This window comes from Penicillium cinerascens, assembly GCF_028974065.1.
Source record: "Penicillium cinerascens strain IBT 15544 chromosome Unknown contig_16_segment0_segment0, whole genome shotgun sequence".
Lineage (NCBI taxonomy): Eukaryota > Fungi > Ascomycota > Eurotiomycetes > Eurotiales > Aspergillaceae > Penicillium > Penicillium cinerascens.
Window position 1 is genome coordinate 2,680,634 of NW_026695286.1, and position 19,502 is coordinate 2,700,135.

General features: G+C 51.6%; 8 protein-coding genes across 8 annotated transcripts; 4 read left to right on the top strand and 4 right to left on the bottom strand.

Moving 5' to 3' along the window:
• Positions 1–158: 158 nt before the first annotated feature.
• On the top strand, positions 159–1,090 carry N7498_000994 (uncharacterized protein; the record flags this gene model as incomplete). Its single annotated transcript, XM_058448057.1, has 2 exons — positions 159–494; positions 542–1,090. The coding sequence occupies 2 exons, from the start codon at positions 159–161 to the stop codon at positions 1,088–1,090; spliced, it is 885 nt and encodes a 294-aa protein (XP_058313468.1).
• A 1,688-nt stretch (positions 1,091–2,778) lies between these two features.
• On the bottom strand, positions 2,779–3,327 carry N7498_000995 (uncharacterized protein; the record flags this gene model as incomplete). The annotated part of the gene is made up of 1 exon (XM_058448058.1): positions 2,779–3,327. One exon carries the CDS (start codon positions 3,325–3,327, stop codon positions 2,779–2,781), a length of 549 nt encoding a protein of 182 aa, XP_058313469.1.
• An 800-nt stretch (positions 3,328–4,127) lies between these two features.
• N7498_000996 (uncharacterized protein) lies at positions 4,128–4,485 on the top strand (the record flags this gene model as incomplete). Its single annotated transcript, XM_058448059.1, has 3 exons — positions 4,128–4,268; positions 4,321–4,382; positions 4,440–4,485. 3 exons carry the CDS (start codon positions 4,128–4,130, stop codon positions 4,483–4,485), a joined length of 249 nt encoding a protein of 82 aa, XP_058313470.1.
• Positions 4,486–5,243: 758 nt separating this feature from the next.
• On the bottom strand, positions 5,244–5,861 carry cyn1 (putative cyanate hydratase; the record flags this gene model as incomplete). Its single annotated transcript, XM_058448060.1, has 3 exons — positions 5,804–5,861; positions 5,316–5,755; positions 5,244–5,265 (listed from the first exon to the last, which is right to left on the bottom strand). Exons 1-3 carry the CDS (start codon positions 5,822–5,824, stop codon positions 5,244–5,246), a joined length of 483 nt encoding a protein of 160 aa, XP_058313471.1. The 5' UTR covers positions 5,825–5,861.
• A 1,029-nt stretch (positions 5,862–6,890) lies between these two features.
• Positions 6,891–10,607, top strand: pld2 (putative phospholipase D (PLD); the record flags this gene model as incomplete). Its single annotated transcript, XM_058448061.1, has 4 exons — positions 6,891–7,070; positions 7,123–7,501; positions 7,563–9,868; positions 9,921–10,607. The coding sequence occupies 4 exons, from the start codon at positions 6,891–6,893 to the stop codon at positions 10,605–10,607; spliced, it is 3,552 nt and encodes a 1,183-aa protein (XP_058313472.1).
• Positions 10,608–11,590: 983 nt separating this feature from the next.
• Positions 11,591–12,773, bottom strand: N7498_000999 (ferritin-like domain-containing protein; the record flags this gene model as incomplete). The annotated part of the gene is made up of 2 exons (XM_058448062.1): positions 11,591–11,836; positions 11,892–12,773. 2 exons carry the CDS (start codon positions 12,771–12,773, stop codon positions 11,591–11,593), a joined length of 1,128 nt encoding a protein of 375 aa, XP_058313473.1.
• Positions 12,774–15,661: 2,888 nt separating this feature from the next.
• On the bottom strand, positions 15,662–17,660 carry N7498_001000 (uncharacterized protein; the record flags this gene model as incomplete). Its single annotated transcript, XM_058448063.1, has 3 exons — positions 15,662–15,873; positions 15,941–16,748; positions 16,809–17,660. 3 exons carry the CDS (start codon positions 17,658–17,660, stop codon positions 15,662–15,664), a joined length of 1,872 nt encoding a protein of 623 aa, XP_058313474.1.
• An 890-nt stretch (positions 17,661–18,550) lies between these two features.
• Positions 18,551–18,991, top strand: N7498_001001 (serine palmitoyltransferase small subunit family protein; the record flags this gene model as incomplete). Its single annotated transcript, XM_058448064.1, has 1 exon — positions 18,551–18,991. One exon carries the CDS (start codon positions 18,551–18,553, stop codon positions 18,989–18,991), a length of 441 nt encoding a protein of 146 aa, XP_058313475.1.
• Positions 18,992–19,502: the final 511 nt, after the last annotated feature.

Here is a 19,502-nt window from a genome sequence, read left to right on the forward strand (position 1 = left end):
AAAAGGGTGTCTACTAAAAGCCCCTGCTTTCCACCTCCGCCCTCTTTTTCTCTTTCTTCTTCCACCTCTCCCACATAACCTGAGTGGTCATCTTCTACTGTTACTTCCGCCCAGCTCTACTTTCAACCTCCACGCACTTCACCCGTTACCAAGACAAGATGGTTGGTCCATCTTTCGGCGGGCGCCGGGAACAATATAAACCCCGTGCGGACGGTCCTTTCAATCAACAAGTCGGATATCGACCAAATTATTCCACCAACGGACCTGGAGGCGAGCCCGGCATGCGGTACAACTCCCGCAACTGTACCAACCAAAATCCAAACAAAAACAACCACGGCAGCCATCACAACCACAAAAACCACAAAAACAATGGCAACGCCAATTCCAACAATCGCAACCCTGGTTACCATTACCAGGGTGGGCGGAATTTCCACTCCAACGGGAACCAGGCAGCTGGACTGCCTCGATTCCCTCGATCCGGCAATGCCGATGAAGTAAATGACGCCTTCTAAAAATATGAATGAAGCTAACAGTTTAATAGAGTTACCGGCCTGGTAATAACTTCCACAGACGAGTACCCCCCTCGGGACCTCGTTCATACCACGGCCAGGACCAGGGCTACAACCAAAACCACCCCCCTGGTCAACACTATGGACCCCGCGAGTACCGTCCAAACCAACACGCTCAAAGCCAACAAGGTCCTCGTCAATACGGCTATAAAGCCTCCAGCCATCAAAACGACCAGCAATTTGATGGCCTCAAGCAAGGCCCCAATCGCCGACGTCGTGGTGGCCGCAATCGTTGTAACAATCAAATCCACCCAACGCCAATGCAACTACCACTTCTACCACCGCTGCCGATCCCAGAGACATCAGATTACAGCTTTACTGACGATCTTGAACTATTCGAGGAACCCATTGAGCCTTTTGTTCCGATCCTGGGCCCTGATGGCATGTACTACGACTGTGACGGGGACGTCATCATTGAAGACGCACCTGAAACCGACATCGTCCAAATAGTGACCGAAGGCACTGTCGAGATGGCCAAAATCACGCAAAGCCTACTCGAATCCATCACCACCTGGGGCTGAACCATCTTCGACGCCTGACGGTCATCACTCAAAAGCCTCAGTCACCACTACTTTGTGTACTGCTCTCATTTAATACCCATCAGCAGCGACACGTCAACACCTCAGCCGTTCGCGCGGTTACATCTTCATTGTTGACCTTGAATTGTACGGGGAAGAATGTATTCAGTACCTGTCCTGACCAGGTTTTTTACCTCGCGCGCCAAAGCCCAAGAGCCGCGAGGATGTTTCCCCTGGCCCCGTGGCATTCGTCGCAGACCCACGGCTCAAATGAGGGGATGGAAATTATGATCTACACTGGCGCCCACGTTCTGAATTGTTCTGCAAAATGTACTTCTTCGGCGTGATTGAGATCATTTCTTATCGTGCATTTACATTGTGTTTTGAAACGGATTGAAAACTTTCATCTCGATCATTGTTCCGGCGGCATTGATGGGGGAGCCATGACCCCTGAGGTGACTGCTTGATATCGTAGCCCCGGGCTGCGACCTGACAAACATCAGGATGATTGGGCAAATTTGTTTTAATATCTGTCTGCAAGGAACATAGTGTGTACCTTGAGCATTTCCTTTCATGTATTACCACGAACTGCATGATTTGAAACCGGGTATTTTCTTCAATCCGATCTGGTATTCAAGGTCTGTAGACTCGTAGAGATGTATATAGTTAGGTATTACCTTCCCTAGCCTCACTACCCACACTAGTAGTCTAATATTCCGTCTCTCAACCCGGCAAATTTTCTTGTTATCTTCTGCTTTGACTCGAGTGCACTGGAGTGGCACATAACATATACCCAAGTAAACGGATGGACAGCCCCAGTTCTTTCCAAGGTTCTGCGTGGGGCAGCAGGGGCACTCCCACACATGCGCTAAGCGAACCGACCCCTCATTTCAGCCAAATCAGTTCCTGTTTCAATTCGATCTTTCTCTCTCACCTCCTCAGTCTGGACCAATTTTTCCTTGCCTGATCTACAGGTTCTCCTCTGAGTAGCAGATTTCTTCGCAAAAAGCGTGCGTATGCAACACCTCTCACCGCTCACCGCTCATTTGGAGGGGCAAGTGAACTCATCCTGGAAAGCGGTGGAATACTGCCACCCTCTTCGGTTATAACTCAAATCAAGGCCTATCCTGATGTCCTTCGGGACATTTGGTCAAATGAAAATATACAGAGAAGATTAGCATGGCCCCTGCACTAAGGATGACACGCTCAATCAAAGAGAAGCTACCAGTTTTTTTTTCTTTCCTCAAGCTTCGTTGAGGTGCAAGCCCCATGTCTGCTTTATTACGTGTTCATGACGGCACGCGTTCGAATACCCCCGCGACTTCTTTTGTATTTTTACTTTTTTTCAACAAAACACACCAACCATTTTCCCGAAGTATCTACATCGAAGGACATGTGGCTCAACCTTAGACGATGAAAACTAACGGTGGTAGAGTTGATTGACTCAAAAGGGAATTTCAACACCCAGATGCTCCAAGAGCAGAGGATATATTGATAGAAATAATTATATGCAAACGCCTGATCCCAATGCTAATCTGAGGTGGTGATACATATGTGGAGCTGTAGATATGACAATTATGTGCAGCGAAGCAGATGGCGAAAGTAGTCGAGAGCGAATATCAGGGCGGAAACCCAGCAACTCTGAAGACGAACTCGGTGCTGGCAAAGAGGCAACTGGAAAATGCAGGCCCTCACTCATCATCGTCCTCCTCAGTTTTGCGCCCCCAGTTCCAGACATCCCAGATATGGTCCATGATCAAATCACCATACCCTTTCCCCTCCTCGATAGCCTTCTGCTCCTCCCGAAGCCTGCGCTCCTTCCAACCCGCCGATTCCCCACCCATCCATACACGGTCGACAACACCCTTCTCCTGACTCTGGCGCGCCTTGAGTTTCTCCAATTCCTCACCCGCAGCGTCGCGTATTTGCGCCTCCCGGGCAGCTCTCAGCCGAGTTTGAATTTCCTCGGCGCGATCGGAAGGTAGGTCGCGCAGGAGAGCCGGGCGTGTTGAGATTCGCGACTCGATGCGGTCGACGATACTGCGCCCTGTCCGTTCGCGCGTAATGTGGTTGGCGGAGATGGCGAAGGCACTGGCAAGCGCAACGGTGTTCAGGTCGAGTCTGCGCGGGGGGAGGGCGATGATGATAGGTGATGCGACGAGGAAGCCGATGGTGGTGTAGTTCTTGAAGCGCTCGTAGTCGCGTTCGCGCTGGGCCTGGGTTTCCGAGGGGGTGGCCATGGCTGCTGGTGATTGCCGCTATCGATCGTCTTGATGCGCGGGATTCCAAACGGAGGGACATTTTACGGGCGGCAGGAGCCGCCAATGGTGCAAGTCATGTGACCATCCACGTTTCAGAAACACATGAAACTAGATCTTTGGTCCAACTTTGAAAATAATGAACAAGGCTGGGAACACATGCACCGGCATCGCCGTCCATTGCCACCGAGGAAGCCTGCGCCACGCCGCCACGGTAGTTGAGAAAGCTGAGCCACGGCACGAGAGACTAAAAATAGGAAGGGATGTACACGAATGACGAAGCTTGTCGAAGCTTAGCGCTTCAAGACTGGGGTCAATCGGTGGGTTTCAACTCACCCGCGAATTTGCGTGTCTAGGCACCCGCGATTTTCAGGGGCCCCATTTCAACTGTGGCCCGTCGAGCTAGATCCCGTAATTTCCCACAAGCTGGGAAGTATCTGCGTTATTAAATCGAAATCATACGAACTCTCAGGCAGCCATGTCGCCCGCGTTGGGCCCGACATGACTGGCCCAGTTCCAACGTGGCAGGGCTTAGGGCGACTAGTGGAGGCCCATGGGCCCGATTACGGTCTTCCGTGACGACGTGACGACGCTAGGCCCCCGATCTAACCGAGTGTGGATTTAGCACTTGTATCACCCAGGGACCAGGGTTCTTCGTAGTGAGAGAGTCCCGGGAGTATTAAAGGAACCGCACCCCTCCTTCCCTCTTTCCATCCACATCACCTGCCCCTCCTGCCTATCAAATCTTCCATCCTCTCCAAAGGATCTTTAAACAACTCAAAATGTTCGGCAACATCTCTTCCTGGTTCTCCTCCAAGCAGGAGTCTGCTCCCGCCTGGGACGGCGCCACTGCCTCGGTCCAGAACCAGCAGCCCACCAGCCCCGATGCTCCCTCCACCGAGCGCGTCGTCACTGAGCAGCCCGTACGTCCCCGGTTCTTGGGTCCGATCTCTTTGTACTGACTCTTTACTCCAGAACTCCCAGGAGAACATGATGAAGCTGCGCGGTGGTGGTGCCGGTGACGTCTGCTGCGGCCTGTAAGTAAATTTCGACATCAAATCGCCTGATTCAAACCCATATTGACATCAACGTAGCTGTGCCGGCCTTATGTGCTTCGAGTGCTGTGAGGACTGCTGCTAAGCGGCTCGTCCTTGAACATCCCCTCGTGCACGAAATTCGCCGCTGGTGGTGATGATACCTTCGCACTGCCAGTTTCCTTAATACATACCTAGACCGGTGGAACTCGCTCGGATGCTTTGTCATGTGGGGAGGGGGACCTAGTCGTTCTTTTCGTGCTTTTTTCTTCCGTTACGTTTCCATTCGAGATGCCCCATGTTTTGATTATGCCTTTCTTGGCTGTTTCCTTGCGGGCGTCTTCCCCCTCATTCACGGAGTCGGGGCCCGTAGGATCAATACCCTTTTTTTAGCTGAGCAAATATTATCCTTTTCTCCTGGGATGAAGTACCTTCGTAGAAATAACGACCGAGTATGAAGTGAGCGCCCGTACAGGCGAGATAACGAGCCGTTTGTACGTCCTCGAATACTTCTATCTTTGCATACACTAATTCAATTCCTGACTCCACCCATCATCATTCCTTGCAGCCATTCCCGAAGGTCATAGCGTAGTCAAACCCAAGACCCACTCCTCTGAAACAGTTACAACTTGGATCCTGCGAGATTCTTGTTGGAGGGACATAGTTATACGAGTTTCTCCAGTATTGCAGTTTTGGATGCTCAGTTCTCCTTGTTATCTAGCTAGCCATCGGCTTATAATACCCATTCTACCAGGCTGGTTTAAGTAGAGCCACAGCTTATGTAGAACAAAGTAGCATTGAAAGTAACTCAAAATACCCAAGTAGTTGTGGTAAAGTAACGAGGGCCGTGGATTACATTCCATCTCAGAACCGAGAGAAGGGCAGCCTGCTAATGTCAGTACGTAGCTTCCAGTTTGAACCTCTGCGCAGACTCACCACTTGCCGCGCAGCGTGATAACAGCCCAGTTGTTCCCATCGGCATCTACCTCTTTCTCGACACTGGTCGAGAAGGAAATAGCACTCATGATACCATCCCCGAACTTCTCATTGAGGATAGCCTTGTAAGCATATCCATAGTTCTGCACAATCTCATAGAGACGGTAGATCAAAGGCTCCTTGGGCGGCATCTCAACCGACTTGCCGCGATCGGGGAAACCACTGAGCTGCATCTCCAGCTGCGAGTGGTTAATCATGAGCAGGTCGGACAGCTTGTGGATGTCCTCTGCGGAAGCCATGGCCTGGCCGTAGAATATGGCTGCGGTGGCGACCTCATTGCGGCCGATGTGTGTGGCGATCTGCTCGAAGCTCAGTCGCTGGCGGGCCTTGGCGTGGAACAGGGCCTGCGATGCTGCGGGGAGGTTGGGGTGCTGGGAGGTCTGGTGGAGGTCAGCGCTGGATCAGGCGAGGGCAATTGGAAGAGATACATCGAGAGTGGCGATAGACATGGTGACGGTGGAGGCAGAGATCAGATAGTGGGGTGAGTGATAAGGTGATGTCGGGTCCGTTTTATACTTGCGGGCTGATCTCACACTTACCTAAGGAGGTGCGGGGGATCCTGCAGCGCTCTTCCAAGGCTCTCTCGTACGCTTAGGTAGCTCTGGAACGTACTGTTGTTGTTTTAGTCCTTCTATAAACTATTTAATTTTCTTCTGATCAAACAGCTCACTCCGGAATCCATCAACGCGATTTCTCGAAGAAATGTTATCTTATCACCACGAACGCTTGGCCACAACACAACCCTCTAGGGCTCGTCGTAATGGTTGGAAACTCAACCAAGACAACATGAATAAATAGACAAGCGGAAAGCCTGTATTTCTAATGACTCTCAAGCCTATTGTTTCGGGCTTCATGCGACCGTTGTACATTCCAGGGCAGAGTGGTGATCGCGGGAAAGCGGTGTCTCGTGGAAGTCATCTGAGTTTCAAAATGTTTATTTACCCTTGGGCTAAATACATGAACCAACGCTCTCCCAACCCAATGACCACATGATCGTTGAAATAAGATGAAGATTATTTCACCAAATGTCCGCGAACTCAGTCACAGTCAACTTTCGCCCAGTCTTGATAAACAGTGACCCAGACCCAACGTTAAGGTGAACCAGGCCAAGTATATTCCCCTTATCACGGCTGTTTGTTTTAAAGCATGTCTATTGCCCTCGATACCGAAGTCTCACAAGCAATGGCGGATCGATAAGGTGAGCTGTCGCCTGTTAGTGGATGCACGGGCTGGCGTGGAGTGCCGATCCACGGATATCCACGGCCTTTGCAAACGATACTATGAACCTTTGTTTGTATCGACCGGACATACCAGTTGCATCAGATAGAAATACAAAGTAAAGTATGTTTCATAATACGAGATTCAGCTCAGAGTCCACCGTGTTAGAAACACAGCCACGATGGAGACGTGGCTGGGTAGCGGGGGGACCGGAGCTGTTAAATCAACCCCCCACTCTCACCTAGGCATCCGTCGGGTGACCTTATTTCTCTTTCCTCTTCATCTTACCCTCGCAAGATGTCTCGACAAGAAGATGATTTGGCCTATGGCCGCTACTATGAGTCCGAACGAGGCTCGGGTGACGGAAGCCGAGGATTCGGCGACACCTTCAAGAAGCTCCGTGACACCTACAAGACCCACAGCTCCTCACAGCCGTCCGGTCAAGCTCCCAACCAGGCCGCCTATCAGGGACAGGGGGTATATTTATCACTCCTGCCTCTCGTCTAAACATTTAAACTGACGGCACCAGAACCCAAACCAGAACCCCTATGGATACAGCAGCCAGAGCTCCGGCGGGGCCACGCAGCAGTACCAGCAGCAATATCAGCAGCAACCCCAATACCAAGAAAACCCACCGAAAAAAGACAAGCTGGGCGGGTTCCTGGACAAGATCCAAGGTACCGTCACCGAGATTGGTAACGAGTTCGCTCAGAAGGTTGGTACCGCCATTGATCCACAGGCCTACGCCCAGTATGGCGCCAGCAAGCCCACCACCGAGCACCGCTTCGGCAGCTTTGCTCCTTCGCGCGAACACAATGATGTGAAATGGTATGTGGATGGCTGCAGTTATTTCTGGGCCGTGTCCAAAGCTCTGGAGAATGCGCGCGAATCCATCTGGATTTTGGACTGTAAGTTTCGGCTCCCTCGGATCGATCCGTGGAATGTTTATCTGATCTTTATTTTCCGTAGGGTGGATCTCTCCCGAGCTGTACTTGAGAAGGCCTCCAGCCAAAAATGAACAGTATCGTCTGGATCGAATGCTGCAGGCAGCGGCCCAGCGTGGCGTGCGTGTCAATATTATCGTCTACAAGGAGGTTACTCAGGCCTTGACTCTGTCTTCCTCCCACACCAAGCATGCCCTCGAGAACCTTCATCCCAATATTGCCGTTTTCCGACACCCCGATCATTTGCCTGATCGCCAGGAGCTCGAGTCGGATATCACGACGTCTCTCCGCCACATGTCGCTCGACTCGGCTAGTCTAACAAAGATGTCCAAGGATGCCCTGAAAGGCTTGTATGGAATTGACGACGATGTCATTCTGTACTGGGCCCACCACGAAAAGCTATGCTTGATTGATGGACAGATTGCTTTCATGGGTGGATTGGACCTGTGCTTCGGTCGCTGGGATACCCATCAGCACGCGATTGCCGATGTGCATCCCGAGAATATCAATGAGATCGTCTTCCCAGGCCAAGACTACAATAACTCGCGAGTTCTCGATTTCCATGATGTTTCTCACTGGGAACAGAACCAGCTGGACCGAAAGAGTATGTCCAGAATGGGTTGGTCTGATATCTCTATTAGTCTGCACGGTGCTGTTCTGGAGGACCTGCGTCGTCACTTTGTTGAGCGATGGAACTTCATCTATGATTCCAAGTACAAGGTTCGAAATGAGTCGAGGTATGCCAGACTTGCACTTTACGGAAGGCCGACCTCCTTTGGCGGCCAGCATGGCAACCAGCATCAGTCCACTCCGTATCCTTCGGGTAATGCTAGTCCGCAACAACAGCAGAACCCGACCCTGCAATATCAATCGCAGCAACAAGGAGGAGCTTCCACCTACCCACCGCCTCCAGGGCAGGCGTCTACGACCCCGCCGCAGCAGCACCAGCAACAACAACAGCAACAAACACCCACTCCATCTTACCAGGCCTATCAACCTGGTGGCGCGCAAACCTACCCACCACCTCCCAGTCAGAACTCTGGTAGCCCGCAGGCGCAACAGTATCAACAACATCAACAGCAGCCTGCTTCATCTTACCAGTCCTCCCAAGCAGGCGGTAGTCAAACCTACGCACCCCCTGCGAGCCAATCTTCGGCTGGTCAGAACCCGCAGCAGCAGTACACCTACACTGGCAATTCCTTCCCGCCGCCTCCTGCAGGACCTCCTCCAAGCCAGTCACCCTCAAATGCATACTACCAGCCCCAGCAACAGGGACAAACCCCCTACTACGCGCCCCCAACCCAGTCTTCCGCCAGCTCTGCGCATCAGGGTCAGTCTCAGGGTCAAGCACCATACTACCCGCCCCCGCCGGGCCAGGAAACATCTCACTCTAGTACCCGTGGAATGGGTGATAATGAATATGAAGGCGAACGTGGATTCGCACCACGTCGCTTCCGCGAGGAGTTCTCGCAGTACGGAAATCAGCTTCGTGGTCAGCTGGCTGGCCAAATCCATCAATATCAGGATAAATTGACAACGTACGGACGACCTACCTCTCAGGGTCGTGGTAACATGTCCTGTCAAATCGTGCGCAGTTGCGCTAAATGGAGCAACGGAAGCCCTCTGGAACACTCCATTGCCGATGCTTACGCCGCTGTGATCAAGAACAGTCAGCACTTTGTGTACATCGAGAACCAGTTCTTTATCACCTCCACTGGTGAATCTCAGCATCCGGTGAGAAACAAGATCGGTGCCGCCATTGTGGAGCGCATCCTGCGGGCTGCTCGGGCCGGCCAAAAGTACAAAATCATCGTGGTGATTCCTTCTGTGCCCTGCTTCGCCGGAGATCTGAGAGACGACGAGTCTCTGGGGACCCGGGCTATCATGGAGTTCCAGTACAACTCGATCAACCGCGGGGGAAACAGTATCATGGAGCTGATTGCCAAGGAGGGCTTCAACCCCATGGACTATATCCGTTTCTACAACCTTCGCAACTATGACCGGATCAACAATGCTGGTCTGATGGCTGCCGTTGAACAGCAGAGTGGTGTCAACTATGAGGATGCTCGCAAACAGTATGACTACAACACTGTTGGCTCTGGTGGTTGTCCCCCGAGTAGTACTCGAAGCGCTTTCGATACTTCTGCTCCATTCCAGCAGTACCAGCAGGCTGCTCAACATGTTCAGGGTGGTAAATCTTCTGGTCGATGGGATAGTGTCAGCTCGTGCTATATGTTGGGCGGAGAGGATATTCGCAATGTGCCGTGGGATGGACACCCCGATGCTGAAATTGACGCTTTTGTGAGCGAGGAGCTCTATGTGCACTCCAAGGTATGTGTTAACAAGTAACCCCCATGATTCTTCTTTGTTCTAACGATCGTAGGTGATGATCGCCGACGACCGCATCGTCATTTGCGGCTCCGCAAACCTGAACGATCGCTCGCAGCTAGGTTACCACGACTCCGAAATCGCAGTCGTCATCGAAGACTTTACCCCGGTGCAGTCTAGTATGAACGGCCAGCCCTGGACCGCCAGCCGCTTCGCCAGCTCTCTGCGTCGTGAACTGTTCCGGAAGCACCTGGGTCTTCTGCCTCCGCAGGACTACCAGCACCCCGACGCGAATTCCGAGCCCGTCGGCGTCCCAAACCAGTTCGATTTCGACTGTCCAGAGAGCAAGATCGTCGCCGATCCCCTCTCAGACACCATGCAAAGCCTGTGGAACTCCCGAGCCCACACTAACACCGAGGTCTTCCGCAAGGTGTTCCATGCCGTCCCTGATGATTGCGTGCGCAACTGGGCTACCTACAAGGAGTTCTACGAGTACTACTTCCGCAATGCGGACAAGGAGGCCGAGTGCAAGGATGGGTATGGCCAACCTGCTCGTTTCCAGTGGGGGCATGTAGTGCGCGATGACTTTGCACCTGGTGCTGAAGGCGCGAAGCAGGTCAAGGATCTACTTAGCCAAGTTAAGGGTACTCTGGTTGAGATGCCTCTGATGTTCCTGATTGAGGAGGATATTGCGAAAGAGGGATTGACACTGAATGACCTGACCGAGCCCATTTACACCTGAGCGGGAAGGGCATCGTGCATATGATGATGATATGACAGTTATCTGTATTTTGCGTGATTGCATGTTGTATCCAAGTTGAAACCAAGCAATTTTCGTGTTATCAGAAATCCCGGTAAATAATTCCCACAAGTACCTTTCGAACGTCTTTTTAGAGATCGTTTCCAAAATTGCGGCGTGCCCTTGCCAAGTATCATTCTTAAGTGTGTCGGCGTAGTCACAGATACCTCGAATGACAATGCAAGGGAATTGATTTATCAGTCCAGCTGCTTCCATTTCAAAACACAGAACTACTTCTTGCGTAGCCAATTCGTCTCGAAGTAAAGCGTCCTTCATTAGTGCAAATTTGAGCCGTTCAGCGTTTTCATGGCAAGTCATGTCCTCTGTGGATATCCCAGGGGGGATGCATAATCATCGTGATTTCCTCATTCCCATCAGAGGGCAATCTAGTATCTAGCTCCACCAATGAAAATTTCCACGCATCTGCAACCCGTTGATCTGGTCAATACGTTGACTCGAGAACCCACTCAGCATTCGCACTTTGGCCTTGGGTTTTGAAATCGAACATGAGTCGAGGCGAATGGTTGAGATAATTGAAACGACGCTATTTTGTATTAACTTATGAAGTGCGGCCCCTGATAACTGCCGGACATTTGAATGCGCACCCTCTCAAATCTACTTATACGTTCTGATTTGCATTTCTTCACCATTTCCACTTACAAATTATGACCTCGGCTATTCTTATCAGGGCCGCGTCCTCTGGAAAGAACGGGGCCATTAAAATATCTCCTAACCCTGGGCATAGTATGAGTCGGAATTATTGTCACTGCCTTTAACTGAAAAAATCTCTCGATCCCTAGATGATAGTCTTCTAGCTGAGCTCTATTTCAAAAATGAATTGTATTGAAATAATAATATATACGATACAAGATTAGATCCATTGCTGGATCTGTCGTGCCGATGGCTCGATAGAAGATAATGTCAATTTACTGCAAAAAAGCAGCGACGGCAGCCACAGCCCCAAGGGCACTGGCGAAAACGCTCACGCTCTTTCCACTCGCACCGTTGAAGACAGGGGTGGACGAAGCAGAGGCGGACGAAGAAGCCATACCGGTCTTAGAGCCGGTGGGCATAGGCATGGACATCGAGGACCAGCCGGACATGGAGGCCTTCGGGCCAGAAGATCCGCTGCACTTCGAACCCATTCCCATGGGTCCATTGGGCTCGCCAACCTGGAAAAGGTTAGAGTTGAGTATTCTGATACGTTTCAGATGTTCTCTAACTTACCTCGACGATGGCGGGACCGGCGACGATGTTGTCATCCGTAGCCTGCTTGTTGCCCTTGGTCAGGACTACATAGCTCTGGCCAGCAACACCCTCCGGAACAGTGACACTGAACTTGCCATCACCAGTGGACTCAAGGGGAGCCCAGACGGGTCCAGTGACAGTGATGAAAGCGGCGTAGATATCCGAAGTGTCTTTGGTCATGCCACTGGCAACCACTAGGTCGACCTTGGAGCCGGTCATGACGGGAGCCATAGAGGGCATAGTCAAGGCGGGGAAGGCCTTGACCGGCAGCTTGCCGTTGCTCTCGGGGCACGAGGCAATAAAGGCCGAGGCGAGGGTATAAACCTCATCGAAGTCGAGGGGGTCGTCGAAGGGCTGAGGGGCCGGGGCCTCGCCAAGCGCGGTACGCAGATAGGCGCTGTGGCGGGCTTCAACGGTCAAGATGCTACCAGCGGCAGTGAGGTAAGTCTTGTCCATGATGCTGGCAGCTGCACCAAGGTAGGCGCTGACTCCTACTCCTTCCAGGATACTACCGAGTGCAAGGAACGATTTGACGTCGGTGGAAGGGAAGACATAGGTGCAGGCCTCGACGGGCTTTGCGCCGGCGGCCGTCAGAGCCTTGGTCAAGAACTGGACGTGGTCCTGCTCGTCACTGGCGGTCTCCTTGAGGTTGGCGTAGAAAGGGTCCTGCAGGCCGGCCTTCTGAAAGTCGGCGTGGGTATAGTTCTTGAGGCCCTCCTGGTAGAAAGCGGCTTCAAGGTGCTCCAGGGTTAAGGCATAGTTGAGGATATCGGCATCGGTGATTTGCGCACGCTCAACGAGAGGAGTAGCGTGGGCAAGGCCCATAGCCGCGCCAGCAATAGCCACAGAGGAGAACTTCATTTTAAAGAATGACTAAAGTGAGAATATTGATGAAGATAAACATTTTGAGGACAAGGAAACACCAGCTACTTTATACTCTGGGCCAAGCTCAGCAAAAGGTGCAGAACGGCAGTGCTCTGTAGCTCGCAATTCCGAGGAGGGTACCTGCATCTGCCAGAAAAAACTCTATGTTCCCCTTTTCTTCTCCACATTTAGAATGTTATCTCCAATTTGGGATATGCGCGAGCCATGTTCCTGTCGATCTTCCTTGAATATTATGCGCAAGGGTCAGTCAGCGCCTACACAATGGCAATTTCGGGACAGTCCAAACAAGACTTAAATCAGGTTTTATTAGACATTATACCCCATTCGTGCCCTGAGTACATATATGGAGTCAATGCTTGGCAGATCGCAAGTTTGTGACTGGCGCGATCGATGTGGTTCTTCCGGCTAAAAGGGTTCCGGAGACTCCATGTTACAAGCTCGTGTGGAGCCGATCCAAAGGCCCACTTTCAGACGCCAATCGTAACCATTTCTATACGTGGAGGTACGAACCATTACGAGAACGAGCACGAACGGACTTGTACAAACTCTCTTCACCTTACTTCCTCCTTTTTCCTCTTGGCATGTCTCTTCAAGATCGAGCGTGAAACAAAAGGTCTTAAATCCGCAAATTCCTTTTTATTCCCGCAAGACTGCGCCCCAGGTCTAGAGCTTATTGCCGAGGGCCCACGTCTTCCACATCAAGTTACCCCATCCTCACCAGATATGGGCTGCATACGACTCACGGTCGTGAAAAGTCCGCGGAATGAATAAATGACATACTATTTTCCACCGCCCACCATGCCACCGAATCAAAAGCCGGTTGAGCAGGAAGACAAAATCCTACTTGCTACGCAGTCCCTTGGAAACGACCAAGCACCTACTATCAGTGAAGCGGCTAGTTGATTTAATATACCGAAAACAACGCTTATAGTGGCCGTTTGCTTAACGAGTTCCGACCTTCTAGGAATCCAATACGTTATGGTACAGCCCCCATCCAAAGTTACGGGTGGAAAGGCGGACGTTCTAGCGTCGAAAGCGGTCATTTTCGGCGTCGATTTCACAGGTCCTCAGATACTAGTTGTAATGATTCACTAGATCAAATCAAAGTTTGCCAATATCTGAAGGCGAGGAAAACACGAATAAAATGCAGATTCGTGTTATTTTACGAGACTCGGAATGTTGAACCCCCATTTTGCCGTTGGTATTGTTCCTCGAACAATACTAAGAATGTGTCAAAGGGCGGCTCTTTGTTTTGCGACAAAGATCAACTTCCGGAATCAACTTCCCCTGTCAGCTCCTAAGTTTGTTTGGACTTTTCCGGGGGTCCACTTGGTATTGTTTACTCGATTGACTGCCGACAGCTCCTGGCAGCGCTTCGTCCGAGCCTACACGCGTGTACTAGACACTTGCACCGAAGGCACCTCGGGCCCCCCACTCCTGTCTCGTGGCTTCCTCGCCTGAAAGAGATCTTTGATTAGGCCTCAGATCTCCGTTAATATTGTCCCTGCAAACGACAATATCAACATGTCCACGAGGAAGATTCGGGGCTCTCATCACACGCCGCGTCCTGTCACTCCAGCCGGTTAGCAAACAGCTTTCCAACGGCCCTTGCCAATGTCCTTGAACTGCCCTTGCTGACTGATAGACTATGCCAACTTGTTATCAAGGCCGCCATGCTTCAATCTCTCTCCCGCGGGACAATATCAAGGAACGCCACAATACATCACAACAATATCATCATCCCAATAACTCCATCTCCGTTAACAACAATCAAACCTGGAATCTCAATGCATTTCAATCAATCTCAGTAACGCCACCGGTATAACTACCTGGAAACCTCAACTCCATCCCAGACAACGATTCATATAAAGACCCATCCCACTCGGTCCAGATACAACTCTCTCCTCCTCATCCGCTCACAAACTCATAACCAATCTACTCATCTCAAACCAACTTTCGCTTTTCAAGCAAACCACCCAATCTTCCTAATGGAGTTCCAGAACACCGCTGTTGTCAAGGGTAAGCTTCTTCTTCTCCAACCGCATTGAACCTTCTACTAACACAGCACCAGCTGCCCCCGGTGGTGGTTGCGTTGTTATGTAAATTCTTACATACACGCCCCCGAATCGAACCATCCCACACCACCATGATCTGACTTTGTTCGCCAGCCAGCGTGGTTGACAATCAAACTTCAATGATTCGACTTTTCACTACACGAGGCTGAGAAGCACCAACAACCTTACAAAATGACCATTTTTCGAAACACGACCAGCGACACACTTTTGCTTTGGCGGATTCGTCCAGTTCCTTCTTTCTTTTCGGCTCGGTTGCTACATTGTTTCTTCGTCGAGTGTTCATCTTCCCATCTTGCCTTAGGCGAGTGGGTGATATGATATCGGCGGTGTACGATGCGGCGTTTGCTGATCTTGTTGTGGACGAGGGAGCGAGATATCTAGAAGAAGGGAGGCGGTTCTGTTTTTTTCTTTCTGCTGTTCGAGAAATGGTTGCTAAAAATTCAAAAAAATGTACCCGTGTGGTACGGGTTGTCGGTGCATGCTTGACCTTTTGTGGTGACGGTTCTGGTTTGTTGTCTTGTGCGGGATGTCTTTTGATTCGGGACTGTTTATTTGTTGGTCGTGGCAGCTGAATAGAACCCAGAATGCCTCCGAATCCCTTTTTGCTCTTGTAGAATTTGCGACGTGTAGACTTGATGAGAAATTAACTTTGCAAAGGAAAGGGAACTACTTCTTTTGGAGATTTCCAGTAAAAGTAAATGTGATATGTACGATTCGACGAGTCAGCACCCCAACTATATACTAGATCTACAAAAGCTGGTATCACCTGCTGAAACTGGCTTGTAGGGCCTAGTTCCATCCCTCCATCCCTTTCCGAATCTCAGACACTCGTGTCTCTTCTTCTTGCGTAAACGCCTTCAAATCCGAGTCATCGGTCCCATAGGCATCGTGAACCGCCTCTTCAATTTGATCCAGCGTGAGACCAATCAATCCTACAGACCGAGCATTGCCCACCTGACACATCTCCTTGCCAACAGCAGATTCGATGAGTCCATCGCCACCTTTGGCAGTAAGATCGGATTCAATGGCACGAAACAACTCCCGGAGGGGGGGAGAGGACTTGGCTACGGAAGGTGGCCACGGTCTTTTCCAGTTGCAGGGTATCCCTTAGAGAAGAAGACGAAAGGAGTAGATAGTAGAGGTTCAATGCGGAGTGCAAAGCCGGGCCCTCGGTTTGAGTGAGACGCATCCAACTGTCCAGTAGATTCGCAGAGGTAGCTGTTTTGACCGGGCCGAAGAGGGGCTGGAATAGAACCCAAAAATGAAGCGGGTCGTGGAAGACGGTATCTGCTGATTCGTGACCGATGATTTCCTCTCTCAACCACGCAATAGCGCTGTCCCGGATAGACATCAAACTCATTTCTTCCAAGATGGAGTGGATAAGTTTAAATCGTGTGGCGGAAGACGGATGACTGTGAACGACGGTCGCTGGGATCTGGCGGACAATACCATGTGTCTGGCGCGCTGTGCATGCAGTCAAGGCAATGGCGAAGTCTTTGAACTCTGTCTCGCTGGATGGTGTGACAATGGGATTTTGCATGGCGTGCACAGTGAGAGCCAGCAAGGAGTCGAGCAGCGCATGCGGCTGGCCATAAGCTACTTCATCCACATTTTCGGAGTGACCGAGGAAGTTCGCGAAGATCGCTGATATATCTGGGAAGACGGAGAGCGGTGGCATCTGAAGGCCAGATGTAAAGAGGGTAAAGCCCGCGGCACGGGCTGCAAGAAGTAACAGTGAGCCGTGGCGCTCCAGTGGAATTTCGTCCGGGAATTTTGGAGGCTCTTCGAAGTCCAGCGGAGGCGGGTGCTCCTGGGGGGAGCGGGAAACGATTGACAAGAGTTCAGTACTATCCATCCCAACATCTCGTGATAATGCCTAAATAATAACAGGGATCAGCAAATACCACGGAAGGCATGAACGCAACTGGTGACATACCACAATATTGCCCATGAGCATGTCCCGTTCTCTCAGTTCCTTGGTGGTTGAGTATGCCTGTGTCTGCGACTGTTCCGGCAACCGCAGAGATGGATGCAGATGCTCTTGCATGCGAACGGTCCAGGACATGCCGGGATCCATTGGGCCCGAGAAATTCAAGAGATAGGACTTGAGTAACTCCAACAAACCGAATTGGATGAATTTCCTGACCAAAAGGCTCTCGTTGTTTGCCGACAGTGACGGCGACGGTACTTCCGCTTCGGGATCTGGAGCAGAAATTTCCACAGTTCGCAATACGCTCGACTCACTTGAGGCTCGCGGGGGTGGGGCCGGTCGCTTGCTGGGAGAAACATCGCGGAGGAACTCGAGCAGGGCCAGAGTAGTCTCGTCACAGGGCATGGCTGTATATGCCTCGAGTGCGGCATGGAGCGAAGTCGCAATGAAGCGGCTTGGAGCTTTGGTTTGAATTCGGCCATGAAGCAAGGACAGCATGGCCAAGAGACAGTTGAACTGCAGTATATGTTTGGGTAACGAGCCATCCGTGGCTTCGTCGTCGTCGTCGTCGTCTTCCTCGGGCTGGAGCTGCATCAAGGCTTCGGACACCCGCAGGATGACCTCACGCGGGTTGCCGAGCCGGGCCACATCCTGCAGACATTCAGTGGATGCGGGGAGCATGGGCAGAAGCAGCTTGATGAGGTCCCAGCCGATGTTGGTAGTGAGGCGCTCATCTTGCAACAGCTGGTGGAGCAGTGGGAGGCGTTGGGGAGTCAACTGGTACTCGAGGAGGGTAAGATAGGTGAGATAGTCAGTGGCCGGCGGTAATGCCTGCACTAGCGGATCTTCGGGATTCATGGTTGGCGGGTGTGGAGGGTATCGAGGGTTGAGGTCGGCGCGGGGAAGTTGAAGTGAAGGTGACATCACCTGTCAGCCGCCGTTCGTGTGGCGCCAAGGGAATTTCTTAAATCAATTACACATGAAACGAGTATTTATATTGACCGCGGGATATTCTACACGTATGACACGATGACCAGCAACAAATAGTACGGAGCAGTACCACACTAGCAGGTCTAGGCTCGTTGGACTGGGCTCGGGTAGAGCAGTGCGTAGACCACGGTTGTTCCTGGCAATTTCTTGGGTGGCCGCCGATCGCCCTTCAGCCTTAAAGGAAGTATACCCCGAGCCAGTATCGCATGTTGTTATGCCCCCTTTGGGCTGCCAATCGTCGTCCTTGTACCGCGATACGGCTATGGATACAGCACGATTCAACTAGGAGTAGCTAGTGTCGTAAGGATGTCCTGCATGGGCAGGTAGCCAAAGGTGGTTGCCCGACTACGTAAAGATGAGAGCACTGAGCGAGCCGGACAATCCGATCCAAACCTTCAGCCGTTTATTTCCTTGTTTCCCCCCTTCCGGTCTTTTCCTCTTAAAAACCTCTCGGTCGTAGCCTTCTGCCTCTAAAGTCATTTACTCCTCTACCTCCGTTATATCTATCTTCTTGGGTTCCTGACTCCTGCCTGACCCCTTCGGACCCCGATTCGCGCGGCCTGTGCCTTTCCGCCTGCTTCCAGAACTAAAGCGCCGTCGATCTTCCAAATCGGCTCAGCTTCTTCACATGGGGATCACATCCATACGCGACGCTCTTTATTGAAACTCGAAAAACAAAAAAAGCCGTCGATATAACCCCCCCCCCCCCCCCCCCCCCGGCGTACGATAGACGAGATCTTCGCGACGCCCCAATCACAATGGCGACCGAAATGCAATCCTTTTATACCCCAGCTACCTCTCACATGTCGCGCGCACCGGCAGCCGTGGACGAGCTCATCAGTAAATACTCCTCGAGCATGAACTTGAGCGCGCCCCGGCGTAATGAGCGTAATGAACCTCGCAACCCGTTCCGGCACGTCTTCGATCGCGTACGGCTCAAGTACTACCGCTACGAGGTTACCTTCGGGCTGTATGTGCTGACGCCCGGCGAGAAGCTCGTTGCGAATACCTTCGTCTTGATCGTCGTGGGTCTATTCCTCTGGGCACTTCTCTACTTTCCGTCTTTGCTCTATAACAAGGCTGGCAGCTTCGTATGGCTGCTGACGGGCCACAACGGCCAGGCAGTGGGAACCGCGCTGGGTATCCCTGACCAGTACGGCAATTACAGCTCACCTACGGCTGAGAGTGCCCTGTCGTGACGACAACGCACCGGGAGTACTGGCTCGTAGTATCCATACTACATCTAAGAGTATAGCTCTTCGAGAATCTCTGCTCTGGACCCTTGCTTAGCGGACCGACCGGTCGCATTGCGCACTGCATTGTTTCGTGGATTTCCATGTTTCCATGTTTTCCTGTTTTATGCTTGGCTTTCATTCTTCACTCCGAGGTGAGTGTACGCGTCGGGCGTTTGGAGAGAACCATATACCACGTTCGTTTCGCGATACGTCGCGCTATAGACTATAATGACGCGCACCGCCAACATTGTCTGGCGGTCGACGAGACCAACTCGAGCACCACGAGCCCTTGGGCACCACGAGCCCTTGGGCACCACGAGCCCTTGGGCACCAGCGAGAAGGGAGATTCGTGCTCTCAGGCTGCGGGGACCGGACAGCATCGTGATCTTATTGCGATTCATATTAATTATTAATGTCAATCTCTATGTTACTTGAATCCCACTTGACGACTACTTGAAAGTATCTCGGATTATCT